Below are 15,632 nucleotides of genomic sequence, written 5' to 3'. Positions count from 1 at the left end.
AAACTTTTTAATGCATGAAGAACACAAAACAGGTCATATGCTGACTGTGATCTTCAAGGCTCGAGGGAAGATCAGGCATCGGCTCTAGTCCTGGGCTCACTGCCCTATTTGATCTCTGCCCACGCTAGGCTGTGGAACAGCAGCCAACCAAGTGGCCACACTTCGGTTTATTTCCCTTTGGGACACGTGAACCTCTTAGCTCTTTGCCTCCATGATCTTCCTTCAGGGGTGGGCAAACTTTTTGACTCGAGGGCCACAATGGGTTCTTAAACTGGACAGGAGGGCCGGAACAAAAGCATGGATGGAGTGTTTGTGTGAACTAATATAAATTCAAAGTAAACATCATTACATAAAAGGGTACGGTCTTTTTTTTTTTTTTTTTAGTTTTATTCATTTCAACGGCCAGCTGGCCGTAGTTTGCCCACGGCTCAGGGCTATGGTTTAGGTTTTAATGTCTTGTGTGTAACCTTTGCACTCAGGGTTCAAAGAAGTCCTTCATGGATCTGTAGTCTCTCAGCTTTTGTTTCTGGGGCCTGTTTGGGGGTCTAGGACTTCTGTGCCCTTACTTCACAGCCTTTCCCCTCTATTTACCCTGCCACCTAGGTGTTAGTTTAGTTGTCAGGTGACTTTTTTCATTCCTGTGTTAAGAGTGTCTGGATTTCACAGTGTTTGACAGAATCAATAAAGGGGAAAAAGCTATTGTGTTTTGTTTTTGTTTTTTTCTCTCTCTGCCAAAGGACAGATGAAGACATTTGGGGGGAAAAGAAAAGATTGTTGAGGTGCAATTTAGAAATGGAACTCATGCTATGAAAAAATTAGTAGGTACCCATCCTAGAGTATAGGAACCTCCAAAAAGGGAATTATGTATTTGACCATAGTGTTTCAACAAAGAAAGGGAAAAGATGAGGTGAGAATGGGAGGTGCAGAATCTCTTGGTCAGTGTAGGTCTATACACTGAAAGGAAGAGAGAACCGGAGTTTCTGATGGAGAAAGGACTGCTCCTTATGTGTCAGGGAGGCTAACCTAATTCTTTTGAGAGTCAAGATTTAAGGTACAGGGTGTGTTTGGATGGCCCTTGGCCAGCAGCAGAACAGTTAAGATATGACTATAAATCAAGTGGTGGTTTTGTAGTCCGGGTTAGCTGAGAGAAAAATAAAATTTAAGAAAGTCACAATTTACTGTGCAGTTTAACAGTGATTGGGTTCAGAGAGTACAATTCATAGAAATAAGACTAAATTATACTTACAGGGTAGCAACTCTCAACTAGTTTGCTGCAAGAATTTTTAAAACATGTAATACCTGATTAGTCAGGGGCACTGACCTCTTTTCCCTTAGATGGTCAAATAAAAATGTCAACAGCCAACACAACAATAGCTGTCTGGTGTGAATAAAGCTGAGGTATCTTATTTTTGTCAGATTGTCAAAAAATACATTTCTGGTGTGCCACAGAATTTTTAGTAATTTATGAGATGAAAAAGGTTGAAAATTGCTGTTATAGGAGAATGGCCATTTTAGCATTTAGCATGAAATGAGGGCTGAGCTACCAAAATGCCCTCATTGCCCCCTGGATTTAGACTGGTTTGCCATTTCCCTGTTCCTGGTAACAGATGTCTCTCTGGTAACATGGCTGCTGCAAATACAAGATTCCAATATATCAGGTTTAATTATAGCCTGTTCTCCAAATAATTTACTTCTTGCCACCACAAAGCACTTTTTAACTGTATGTCCTTGTATCAAATGGTTCATTGTTCTTTAAGAAACAAAGCCAGTGGGAGACACAAGAATTACATTGTCAGTTTCCTTGAAATGTTGACATGAAACTTATTACTTCTGTTGTAAAACCCTGTTCCAGTTAGAAAGAGAAGAGACCACCTTGGTCCCAAGGGATATGTACAAATGCAGCTTGCGATTATATAGCAGAAATACAGTGAACCTATCTTGGTTATTAACTGTATAGGCAAAAGAGAGAGGGAGAGAGGGTACATAGACACATTCATTTCAGGAACCACCAATGTTTTTTTTTTTCTCTGAGGGTTTTCAGTAAGATTTTCTTTGAGCTAAAGAAAGGTGTCTCTGACAAAGGAAACAAATAAAATAGTATGGGATACCATCTGCAAAGTAAGTTTGTAGGCCTAATTCTGGGCTATGAGCTTGTACCACAACATAGGTAGGTAGTGCAGACTGGGGAATTTTCGTGTGGTTTTTTTTTTAATCCTCACCTGAGGATATTTTTCCATTGATTTTTAGGGAGAGTGGAAGAGAGAGGGAAAGACAAAAAACATCAATGTGAGATAAACACATTGATTGGTTGCCTCCTCCAGGAGCCCTGTCCAGAGTCCCGGCTGGGGAGGAGCCTGCAACCAAGGTACATGCTCTTGACCGGAATCGAACCTGGCCCCCTTTGGTCCACAGGCTGATGCTCTATCCACTGAGCCAAAACAGCTAGAGCTGGGGATTTTTTTTTTAACCTTGACATTTCATTCCCTTGGATTTTACCTTCTGTAGTGATTGTGCTCATAATGAACATATGAGTACAAACTCTATTGCATTTTTATTCTTGTGGTTCTTTACAGGGTTTTGTTATTGTTTTTAAGAGCTAGAGCCTTTTATTCTGACATTCAGTTTTCAGGATTCCACTGCAAAAGCAGAATAATAATGCAAATCTTTTAGAAGTCAGCTGTGCTTCCTGATGGGGTTCTATACAGTCTGTGCTCCAAGCTGCACAGGTAGATCTTGCTTGTTGTTTATCCAACAAGCATCCCTTTCCCCACTTACTGAATATTAGCATTCTCTCTTAGATGAGTATAGTAGTTTGCACCTGTTCTCTAAGAACCAGAAAAATGCTTCAAAAACACAAATAATCCAACGTCTCTCTAGGCTGGTGTTACCTCTTCATAAATGAGGAAGTGCTATGGCTGAGAAGGCAGATTATACTGAAGCAAGGTAACCTGGCAGGATATGGTGTTGGACCTGTCTGAGTCCTTCCATCAGACTTCATTGCTAGTCATCATTCCAGTGTGAAAGTATACAATTTGATGAGTTTCACAATATTTTTTATTCCATGTTTATTTCTTAGGGGACGTATTTAGCTCTTTCTCTTTGCCTTTTTAGTGGTTGTTTTAAGGCTTATAGCAGGCATCTTTAACTTATAACAGTCTGTCTTCAAGTAGTATTATACCATTTCATCTATAGTGTAAGAACCTCACAACAATAAATTTCCGTTTCTCCTTGCTGGTCTTTGTGTTGCAGTTGTCATACATTTTACTTTTATGTATGTTATAAATCTCTTTATCTATTGTCCTTTTTGTTTAAGTGGTCAGTTAACTTTTAAATATTTCTTTTAAGAAAAAGTTTTTTTATGTGGACCTAGATATTTGCCATTGCCAGTGCTCTTCACGCCTTTGTGTAGATTCAGATTTCCATCTGGTATCAGTTTTCTTCTTCCCAAATTATTCCCTTCAACATTTCTTGTATGAAATTTGTCAGCTTGTCTTGTATGAAATTAGTGATGACTTCTGTCAGCTTGTTTGTGTCCGAAAAAGAATTTGCCTTCATCTTTGAACAATATTTTTACCAGGTACAGCATTCTAGGTTGATAGGGGTTTTTTCCCCTTTCATTATTCTTTGAATGTTACTCCACTGTCATCTGGATTGCTTAGTTTGCAATGAGAAGTCTGCTGTTACTTTTATATTTGTTCTCCCGTATGTAATATGTCCCCTTTTTCCCCAGATGTTTTTGGAATTTTCTCTTTATTATTGATTTTGAATAGTTTTATGATGTGATACCTGATGTAGTTATCTTCATGTCTATTATGTTTGGGGTTTGTTATTGAGCTTCTTGGATCTGTAGGTTTATAGTTTTCATCATATGTGGAAAATTTTCAAATATATTTTCTGCCCCCATCCTCCTTCCAGGAATTTCAATTACATGTGTATGAGGCTGTTTGAAATTGTCCAACCATAGCTTACGGGTGATCTATTAATTTTCTCCAGCCTTTTTTCTTTCTGTTTCTATTGTTGTATATTCAAACTCACTCTTTTCTTCTGCAATGTGTAATCTGCAATTAATTTCACTTCGTGTATTTTTCATCAGAACATTATGTTTTCCTTCTCGAGATGTTCAACTTGGGTCTTTTTATATATTCCCTGTTTCCAGTTAACATGCTGAAGCTTTTCTTTACCTCCTTGAACATATCAAATGTGGTTGTAATAATGGTTTTAATGTTCTTATCTTCTGTCATCCATGTTATTTTTACTAATGATTCGTTTCCTTCTTTATGGGTCATATTTTCCTCCCCCATTGAATGCCTGATAATTTTTTACTGAAATTCAGTTATTATTAATTTTATCTTGGTTGCTGGATTTTCTTTGTATCCTTGTAAATATTATTGAGATTTGTTCCAAGATGTAGTTAAACTAGTTTGAACTAGTTTTGAGTTCCAAATTGAGTCTATGGCCAATTTTGCCCCATGATTGAAGCAATACCCTACTGAGTACTCTCCCTGACAGAGTTCACAAGGTTTTCCCACTGCAACTTCTGGGAACACAAAACATTCTTAGCCCTCAGTGAGCTCTAGGGATTGTTTCCCCTTCTTTCAGCCTTAGTTTCCTCACATGCATGTTCTAACCAGTATTCAACTGACCCTCTGGGCAGCTCTTGGTTCTGGCACTCTGTCCTGTGCAAATGGCCACCTTGGTCTCCCCAGGCTCTCCCCTGTCCTGAGCCTAGAAACTCTCTTCAAGCAATTGAGCCCATTTCATGTGTTTCCCTCTCCCTGGAATCACCGTACTGTGCTGCCTGATGCTAGGTTTCTGAAAATGATTGTTTTGTATCTTTTGTCCTCCTGTTTGTTCATTTTTTCTCTTTCTCATATCATGGATTTAATCTATGGAGGGGATATAAATCCATTAACCCCAAAGTGGAAGTCCAGCAATATATTATATACTTCTAAAAATACTTTCTAAACTATTTTTCTGACTATTTATTGCTGATGAATAGTAATGCAACTAACTTTTGTGTATTGATCTTTTATTAAGCAACTTTGTTATGTAATGTGTCAGTCGGGTTTTGTTGGGATAACACCCCCAACATCTAAAGGACTTTCAATGACAAATGTTTACTTTTTACTCCTGGTGCATTCATCAGTGGCCACCTGAAGCTCTGCTCCATATCTTATTTTGGGATTCAGGCTGAAGGAGCAGTGTTTAATGGGAATGCCTCTCTCATGGCAGAGAAAGAAGACTAAATGATTCGCTGAGTATTAAAACGTCCCCTCTAAAAAACACATATATTACTTACACTCACATTTTATTGGCCATAAAAAGTCACATGGCCAACTCTGATGTCTGTGTTGGGAGGAGGGATGTATAAGCTGTGAGGTGTTTGAGCTGGCTCATGTAACTCATGAGAGCTGATTGTACACATCTCTTTCCAGTATTGTGTTTAGTAATATCAGTTTGGTAACTTGAAAGCAGTTATGGTGGGAGTATTTACACCATGTAAATTGGCAAACAACAAATCAGCACTTTTTTCCTGGAGAGCTAGTTGTTAAACTTTTAGTAGCAAATATCAGTTATATGCCTCTTTTAGGGAATAGTTGGGAACTAGATTACTTTTTGTCACATTTCATTTTAATAATTTGTTAATTTGCATATGTTTAAATTTTACTAGCAATGGCCTCTAGTGCAGTATTGAATAGGAGTAGTGATAAGGGCAAACTTGTCTTCCCCTGGTGTTAAAGGAATACAAAATTTTTCTTGATAGCACTTATCAGATTAAGAACATTTTTTCTCTTTCTCATATCATGGATTTAATCTATCATATTATCAAATGCTTTTTATGTATTTATTGAGATGTTTTTTAAGTCAAAATTGCATTAGTGGATTTTCTGATGTTGAATTAACCTTGCATTCCTGGGATAAGCCCATCTTTTTTTATGTTTTCTAGGATTCTGTATTTTATTTATAAATTTTATATCTATATTTAGGCATGAGATTGGCCTATAATTTTACTTTCTAAAAGATTTTGGTATCAGAGCATTTTATTTGTTTGTAAGCTTTATTAAATTAATTGAATAGTGTTCCTTATTTTTCTGTTTTCTTTAGGAGTTTGGGTAAAACTGGAATTATTTCCCTCTTGAATGTTTGGTAGAACTTAATAGTGCATTTTCTTTAAGATAGGAGATTTTTAAGTATTGATTCTGGTTTTTGAATGATTATAGATCCATTTAGAAAATCTTCTTCATTTTTCTTGAATCAAGTAGGGAAATTTACATACCAGTATTCCTAGGAATTTGTCTGTCTCCTCTGTTTTTCAAGTTTTGGCAGTTGTTCTTAATGTTCACTGTATCTGTAGTTTTCTCTCCTTCTATTCATTTCCATTATTGCTTATTTGTTCCTTTTCTTTTTTTCTCAATCACTGTTGGTAAAGATTTCTAAATTTTATAGGTCTTTTTAAATAACCTAATTTGAGCTTTGTTTATCTTCTTTATTAGGGTTTGGCAACTAATAAAGGCCTAGAAACCATCTAAGGGCTGTGGGCCAAATCTGGCTGAGTCCTGCTTCTCTATGGCCTGCAAGCTAAGAATGATTTTTGTATCTTAAAGGTTTTAATTCATATATAGGGTGGATAACTATAATACAAATAAATAATACAATAATCCTATCTAATAATAGAGAAACATGGTAATTAGCCGTAACTTCGATACCCTTCCCATTGGCTAATCAGTGAGATATGCAAATTAACTGCCAGCCAAGATGGCTGCCGGCAGCCAGGCAGCTGAAGCGAACATGAACATGAGGCTTGCTTACTCCAGTGATGGAGGAAGTCAACGTTCCCCGCCTGCCGCAGCTCAGTTCTGAGCTCCGGATGAAACAATGTTGCAATTATAGAACCTAAACAAACCCCAGAAACCTGCTTTCAGCCAGCACAGCCTCAGAGCTTAGAGCGGCCAGTTATGGCAACAGAGTTTCAATTATAGAATCTAAACAAACCCAGGTACCTGCTTTCAACCGGCAACGGCCTCAGAGCTGGAGCCTGCTCTCAGCTCCAGTGACAGCTATAGAAGGTAAATTAATCCCAGAATAAAAAAAAAAAAAAGAAAAAAGAGGCTGGGAGCTTCAGTCACCCACCAGCCTGAAAACAGCCCTCAGCCCCTCACCCAGACTGGCCAGGCACTCCAGTGGGGACCCCCACCCTGAAGGAGGTGTGACCAGCTGAAAACAGCCATCATCCCCTCACCCAGGCTGGCCAGGCACCCAAGCAAGACCCCCACCCTGAAGGAGGTGTGACCAGCTGAAAACAGCCATCATCCCCTCACCCAGGCTGGCCAGGCACCCAAGCAAGACCCCCACCCTGATCCGGGACACCCTTCAGGGCAAACCAGCCGGCCCCACCCATGCACCAGGCCTCTATTCTATATAGTAAACGGGTAATATGGAAACTGACCCTAATAGCAGAAGGACTGGGAATGACTGATCACTATGACACACACTGACCACCAGGGGGCAGACGCTCAATGCAGAAGCTGCCCTCTGGTGGCCAGGGCGCTCTCACATGGGAGGAGCTCTGCTCATCCACAAGCCAGGCTGATGGCTGCCAGTACAGCGGTGGTGGTGGGAGCCTCTCCTGCCTCAGCAGCGCTAAGGATGTCCGACTGCAGTTTAGGCCTGCTCCCTGCTGGCAAGTGGACATCCCCTGAGGGCTGCCGGGCTGCCAGAGGGATGTCTGATTGCCATCTTAGGCCCAATCCCCTGGGGAGCGGGCCTAAGCCAGCAGGTGGTCATCCCCTGAGGGGTCCCAGACTACGAGAGGGCACAGGCCGGGCTGAGGGACCCCCCCGCCCCCAGTGCACAAATTTTTGTGCACCGGGCCTCTAGTTAATAATAATACAAGACTATAAATGTAAGCCTACTTTTGCCCACCCTTGTATAAAAACTTACACACACAAAGAGAAAGGTGCCACAGAGACTGTATGGCCTGTGAAATCTAAAATACTTTGGCCTTTTACATAAAGTTTGCCAACCCGTGCTCTCTAGAGTTCTTTATTTTTGGTCATTGATTGTTTGTCTTACTTTACTGTTGACTTAGCCATGCTATGAGTGTTTTTTCTGCATATCTAGCCCTAGAAACAAAAAATTTAACCGCTGTTTTATACATACTTGTTTTGTTTCCTGGCATAGATAAGTCAAGTAGTCATTGGTACCAGCAGTTTTTAAAAAATGGATGGGAATAGAAATTAAAAATTGAAAAATTGTGTCCGGCAACATAGAAGACCACCATTATTCTATTTAATGGTGGAATATCCCTTAGAATCTCCCAGAGCACCTGTGTTCTTTAGGCACTGTAGTTTGAAGCTATCTTAATTCATAGAAATCCTGGATCCTAGAAAGTGATCTTATATTTTGGAAGCTAAAAGGCAGTGAACTTTATCATGTACATTGGAAAGCAAGCAAAAATGATCTTATGGCATTATCCAAGTTTCTTGTCAGGATTAGTTTATGCTTCACTGTGTCTTTTGTCCTTCAAATAAGTTTCCTCCAGGGTTCCATTCCTCTTTTGTACATGTTTTCTGTACCTTTTTAGAGTGGTCTTATTCATACCATTGATTCAGTTACTCCCCATAAATTTAATGATTCTTCCAAATTTCCCCCTATTTCTAATCTCATTCCTAGACTTCAGACTCATAAGAAAAAGTTGGACATTGTTGTCATGTCTCATAGGTACCTCAGGTTCAATCTGAACTCAGTCCTTTTCATTCCTAGTCTACTATCACTTTGCCTTTTTTTACCATTCTCTCTGCCTCTTATATATGTTCTCCCTTTCTTCTGCTTCCCTGGGATCCCTCCCCGCCCCAATATTGTCCAACTCAACTCACTGTGGCAAGTGTAATCTTTCCAATACACAAGATCAGCAGGTTCCATGCTTTGTTGCTGCCCTCTTGCTCTTTCTATTCAAGTAGTACCATGCACCACTTCCCTGAATGTTCCATGCTTATTCGTGTCTTTGCATGTGCAGTTGTTTCCTTTTGCTTGAAATACCTTTTTCCTTTTTGCTTGTACAGGAAAGACATTCAGTGAAGCATGGTTCAGGCATCATCTCCTTATGAGGCCTCCTCGACTCAGAAATAGTCAGCCCCCCTTCCAGTATTCACATTCTACTTTTTATACACCTCACTGTAATACTTAGCTACTCTCAGCATATTTATTGTCTGCATATCTGTCTCCCCTGTGAACTGAGCTCCTCAGAAGTGTGAGCTGTGGCTGTCTCTACATCCTCAACTTAATATCTGGCACATGTTAAGTACCTCGTAAATATTTGATAAAAGAACAAATGAACAAAAAATTACACTCAGAATGCATGTTCATGCAAAAATGGTTTTTGTATAATATAGAAGAATAAGCTAACTTCCCTCTCTCACCCCTCCTCATCATCAGAAGGTTCACTTTTTCAGAATAGGGAGCAGTAGATGGCTCCCAGTTATTTCCCACAACTATCCACATTTATGGAGGCTTTTGCATTCACATTGGTTCTGGCATGATCGACAACCTGATGAACCCAGACAAGACTAAGATAAACTACTTGTCCTCCAGCAGAATAAATATTTCAAATAAAGTCAACCCAAGAAAGTCAGGCCAAACAGCTATTGATTGCTAAAAGCCTGAATTTAAGCCCAATGAATATTCCAAAGTTCACCTCCATGCAGCTTGCCTAAATGGTGATCAATATGCAATTACTGCCCCCCTTTAAACGTGTCTTACACTGCCTATCTGAAGAAGGGTTTTGCTTTTAAAATCTTTTGTTTGTTAAATTTGCTTAGGCAAGAAAAAAAGACTTGACTAAACCAGAGTTCTTTGCCCTCAGGATTTCAAACAATTTGCATGTTATTTTTGAAATGGTTTGAATGTATGCTGAATGGTAACTGAAGGTGCCCTGTTACATGGCCGTCATTCATTTCAAGAGGCCTTTTCCTGAGTGTCTAAACAGTAAGGATATTGTAACTTAGTTTCCTAATTTCTGCTTACATGATTATCTGTCCTAATCATAACCTTTGTAAATTCAAGTTTATAAAGTAGATTGCTAAAGTCCAGCTGCAGTAAAAGCAAATAAATGTTTTTGTCTAGTTTTCTCTTAGAATTTCATCTTGATGCAGAAAACCGAACCTGCTAAATTTGGAGCCTGTTTACTCTGCTCCTGATATTTAAGACTTTATATTTCACAAATATGCCTTTTTTATACCCCGACCATTGTCAGAACCTTTGTCATTGTTTTAAATATGTTTTCATTGATCTTTAGAGAGAGGTGAAGTGAGCGGGAAAAAGAAATAGAAACATCGATGAGAGAGAAACATCATTGGTCAGCTTTTTCCTGCATGCCCCCTACTGGGTTGGAATCAAGCCCGAAACCAGGGCATGTGCCCTGACTGGGAATCGAACCAGTGACTTCTTTTTTCATGTGTCGATGCTCAACCACTGAGCCACGCTGGCTGGGCCCTTTGTCATTTTTCACTTACCCTGTTGTTACTGTCCTCCCTACCCAAAGCTCTACATCCCTTTATCACACTGCTGCCAGATAAAGCTATCTGAAATGTATCTATCTAAAGCCCTTCTTTTCTTAAACATTTCATGGCTTCTCAACATGTGTGGCATGGAGCCCAGGTTCCTGGTAGCACATCTAGTTCCTGCCCACCACCTCAGTTGTCTTCCACCAGTGGTCATTCAAAATGACTTCTAGTTCCCTCAGGTGGCATGCTCTTACAGGCCTTCTGGACCTTTTGCAGATGCTGTTTACCCACCACTGCCACCAATGTCATTGCTCTCTCTTCTCTGCCTGGCAAATACTCATTCTTCAGACTCAGTTCAGATATCACCTTCCATTTGGACACATTCACTAACTTCTCCCTGATAAAGTTAACTATCTCCACCTCCCACCTCCTTGGACTTAATTTTCACTGCTTCAAGCTTTTGAAATTATTTTTATTTATCTGTCCTTTAATTGCTGAAAGACAGGGAGCTTATAATTCTCAACAGCTAGTGTAGTGCCTGTTGCACGAAGGCAGGTGCTTAGCAGTAGCCTCTTTTTTCTTTTAAACTCAGTAGTTGGATTGAATGTCGTAAGTGAGTATCTATGGATTGCTTTGATTGGTCCCACAGCAAGGGGAATACGGGTAGGAATAGTCACAATACATCTTGGTGTTTGAGGTTGGCACCAAGTGGGATGACCGAACTGTTTCAGTTTGCCTAGAACTGAGGGATTTCCTGGGATGTGGCACTTTGAGTGGTAAAAATGGAACCGTCTCAGGTAAATAAGAATGGTCTTGCCACCAACAAGTACTGTTGGAAAGCTTTTTACCTACTCTCCTTCCTTCACTCATTGAGACTCAATCCTGACTGGCTTGTCTGACCCAGGATTGCACTGTTAAAACTTTAATAGTGCAGCGTTTTCATAGTGCTTCCTCTACTAAAGACTATTCAAAGGGATGTTATTTCTGATTCCTTTTCTTTGGCTTTCATGTAAGAATTTGGCTTTCATGTAAGAAATCCAAATTGAATCTTTGGATTATGTTACTACCACCTTTTTTACCAGGCTTGCCTTCCATTTGCCTGACTGACTAGTTGCCTAGTTCTATCAATTAGGTCTCCCCTTGTTTTTATCTTTAGTCTCTTCATTATCATTGGTTTTTTGACACCCTAAAAATATGATTAAATTATCCATATTGGCATGTTAGGGCCCTATCCATCTTTCTACCTTTTGGTATACTCGGATTCTACCCATTCATCTTTTTGCACACTTGGTGTGAGAACCTCCCCCTGTGCCTTCTTGGTCAATGGGGGAGACTCCGCAGCACTCCAGCTGACTGTCTACATTAGCAATATTATTAAAGATAATAATTTTTTAAAATTTTACCCTGGCTTTTCTCTCAGGCTGATGGACTCTCTTATCTTTACTAATGAGTAGCCTCTTACTCCTCTTACTTTCTCATCTCTTTTCAAATATTTGCATATGTATGTCTTTCCCCATATTCCCCCAAATTCTCTCTCCCTCTCTCTCCCTCTCTCTCCCTCTCTCTCCCTCTCTCTCCCTCCCTCCTAACACATAATAGTCTCAGAATAAACATGTACAAGTGTCTCAGCTCCTAGAATCAGTTCTTTCGTCAGAGGCTGTCTTGTGTCCTACAAGACTAGAAGGCATGGCCCATGTTTCTGTCTCTGATCTAAGCAGAACACTGCTCCTTGGTATTCTTCAAGCTTCCAGCCTTTTGAGTGTTGGGGTTTTTTTGTGTTTTTGGTGTGTTGTTGTTGTTTTTTTGCCATGCCAGCTTATTTCTGCCTTAGGACATTTGTATTGGCTGTTCCTTCTGCTTTTAATGTTTTGCCCCTAAAATATGTCTGACAAATTCATCTCATCACATCACTCAGATCTCAATACAAATGTTACCTGTTAAGAGGCCTTCTTTAATTACCTAAATTAAAAATCCTCTCCAGTCATTCTTTCACATTGCTTTATTTCCATGACACTTAACCACTATCAATATCTTGATTTTCCATTTGTTTCCTGCAGTAAGAATTAAGCTCATGAGAACTGGGACTTCATATGTCCTATTCCCAAAAGAGGTACCCATTCAATATTTGTAGATTAAGTGTTTTTGAAAGCAGCAGCCATGTCTTAATTTTTGTTTTTCTCTTGTGCTCACCACAATATTGAGTAGGGGCTCAGTAAACATTGAATATTGGCTTGGTTTACCAGCTATACTAAAATATGAAATGACTGACTTACTGCCCTCTACCTCATAGAGTGTTAAAGAAAACAGTGTAAGGTTATGGAAAATGATAATCCTTTGAGAAATATCTCCAAGAGTAGTAGCCAGTGGCAGGATTATTCTGTGACCTATGAATTCAGGGGTGGGTGGGTGGGGGAATTGCCTTTGTTTTTTCTTGAAAATAGTTTATCTTTTCTAATTCTAAAAGGTACTGAATGTTCATTATGGAAAAATGAAAGATACTGAAAAATAAAAAAGGGAATAATAAGATGCAGAAAAAACATTTGACAAAAATCCAACACCTTTCATGATAAAAAGACTTAAACTAGAATAGAAGGGAGCTTTTTTGGAAGAAGTAGAACTACTTCTGTTTGCGAATGACATGATCTTATATGTAGAAAATCCTAAGGAATCCACTAAAAACTTATTGAAACTAATAAGCAAGTTTAGCAAGGATGCAGAATATAAGGTTAATATACAAAAATCAATTGTATCTCTATACACTTGCAATGAACAACCCACAAGTAAAACTAAGAAAATAATTCCATTTATAATAGCATCAAGAATAAAATACAAAGGAGTAAATTTAACAAAAGAAGTATAAAATTTATGCTCTGAAAACTATAAAACATTGTTGAAAGAGATTAAAGAAGATCAAATAAGTAGAAAAGCATTTTGTATTCATGGACCAGAAGATGTAATATTGTTAAATTGACAGTACTCCCCAAAGTAATCTAAAAATTCAGCATAACCCCTATAAGAATCACAGTTGACCATTGTAGAAATTAACAAGCTGATCTTACAATTAGTTTTGAATTGCAGGGGACCAGAAATTACCAAACCATATTGAAAAAGAAAAGCACCCAATTTTAAAAACTACAAAGTAGTGGTAATTAAGACATTGTGGTTACTGGCATAAATTAATAGAATATAATTGAGAATTCAAAAATAAAGCTATTTGTCTATGGCTAGCTGATTTCAACAAGAATATCAAGACCATTGAATGGGGAAAGAATATTCTCTTCAACAATAGTGCTGGAACAGACAATTGGATAGCCACATGTAAATGAATGAAGTTGGACCCTTACCTCACACCACAAACAAAAATTAACTTAAAATGAATCACAGACTAAATGTAAGAAATAAAACTATTAAACTCTTTGGAGAAAACATGTAAATTTTCATGACATTGGATTTGTCATGTGAAAAGCGTGAGCAACAAAAGAAAAAATAGGTAACTTGAACTTCATCAAAATTCAAAAACTTTTGTGCTTCAAAGACATTATCAAGAAAGTGAAAGGACAGTTCCTAGAGCGAAAAGAAATATATTTGTAAATAAGGGTCTTGTATCCAGAATAAAGAACTCTTACAACTCAATAATAAAGATGATTAAATTGATTAAAAAGTAGGCAGAGGATCTGAATAGACATTTCTCCAAAGAATATATACAAGTGGCCAATAAGCACAGGAAAAGATGCTTGACATCATTAGTTATGAGGGAACTGCAAATCAAAACCACAATGAGATACCACTTCACACACACAAGGATGGCTAGAACCAAAAAGTCAGTTGATATGTGTTGTCATGGATGTGAAGAAATCAGAACATTGTACGTTACTGGTAGAAATGTAAAATAGTTCAGCCACTTTGGAAAACAGTTTGACAGTTCCTCAGAAGGTTAAACATAGAAGTAACCATATACTCCAGCAATTCCACTCCTAGGTATATATATACCCAAGAGAAATGAAAACATATGTCCATACAAAAACTTATACACAAATGTTGGTAGCATTATTCATAATAGCCAAAAGATAGAAGCACCCCAAAGGTCCATTAATGGATGAATGGTTAGACAAATTGTGGCATATCCATACAATGAACTAATATTCAGCCATAGAAAAGAGTGAAGCACTGATACATGCTACAACCTGGATGAACCTTGAGAATATTATGCTAGGTGAATGAAGCCAGCCACAAAAGTCCACATATTTTATGATACCATTTACTTAAAATGTCCAGAATAAGTAAATCCATAGAGACAGAAAATAGATTAGTGGTTGCTTAGGGCTGGGATGAGATGGGGTGGGGGTTGGGGAAGTAGGAGTGACAGTTAAAGGGTAGGGGGTTTCCTGTCAGGGTAATGAAAATGTTCTATAATTGACTGGTGATGGTTGAACATAGCAGTTAGTATACTAAAATCCATTTGATTGTACATTTTAAGTGGTTGAATTGTATGATTTGTGAATTATATATTGATACATATATAATTCACATACCATATGCCGTTATAAAGAAAGAAAAAGGAATAATAGTGATCCATAATTCTACTACCTTGAAATAATTTCTGTTAGCATTTTGACCTGTTTTTGCCAGTTTTTTAATGCATCTTTTTCACATAATTGAGGTAATGGCTTCATATAGAATTTTTAATGTATTACCTTTTATGCTTATCATTCTGACCTTAAAAAGTTGTCCATGATATTACAGATTCTCCTAATTATTAATATTTCGTGTAGATGTACCATACTGTAATAATTTTCTTATTGGTGTACATTTAAATTGTTTTTTTCTTTATCTTTTCCCCATGATAATGAGTACTGTAGTAAAAACACTTTTTTTTTTTTTTTTAAGACTAGAACATCCGTATGAAATGCTTTATATGAAACCTCTTTTGTTCCCAGAGAAAAGAAGATTTCGAGGAGCAGTGCCCTGAAAGTGCTGGACCATGCCATGATTGGGCCCGAGGGCACAGACAATTGCCATAAGTTTGTTGACATTCTTGGCTTACGAACCATCTTTCCCCTCTTTATGAAATCTCCCAAGAAGATCAAGAAAGTGGGAACCACTGAGAAGGAACATGAAGGTAGGATTCAC

The 15,632-nt window shown here is 38.4% G+C and overlaps 1 protein-coding gene across 2 annotated transcripts in view; it reads left to right on the top strand.

The window, feature by feature from the left end:
• CTNNBL1 (catenin beta like 1) overlaps window positions 1-15,632 on the top strand; it is a 172,932-nt gene that overhangs the window by 91,488 nt on the left and 65,812 nt on the right. For both annotated transcript variants that reach the window (XM_036321863.1, XM_036321864.1), the window contains exon 11: window positions 15,440-15,621. In XM_036321863.1, coding sequence (XP_036177756.1) covers window positions 15,440-15,621 — 182 coding nt within the window. The remainder of the gene's footprint in view (window positions 1-15,439; window positions 15,622-15,632) is intronic.

This window comes from Myotis myotis, unplaced genomic scaffold (genome assembly GCF_014108235.1).
Source record: "Myotis myotis isolate mMyoMyo1 unplaced genomic scaffold, mMyoMyo1.p scaffold_m19_p_9, whole genome shotgun sequence".
NCBI lineage: Eukaryota > Metazoa > Chordata > Mammalia > Chiroptera > Vespertilionidae > Myotis > Myotis myotis.
Note: the sequence above shows the minus strand (reverse complement) of the source record. Positions and strands in the feature narration are given on the sequence as shown.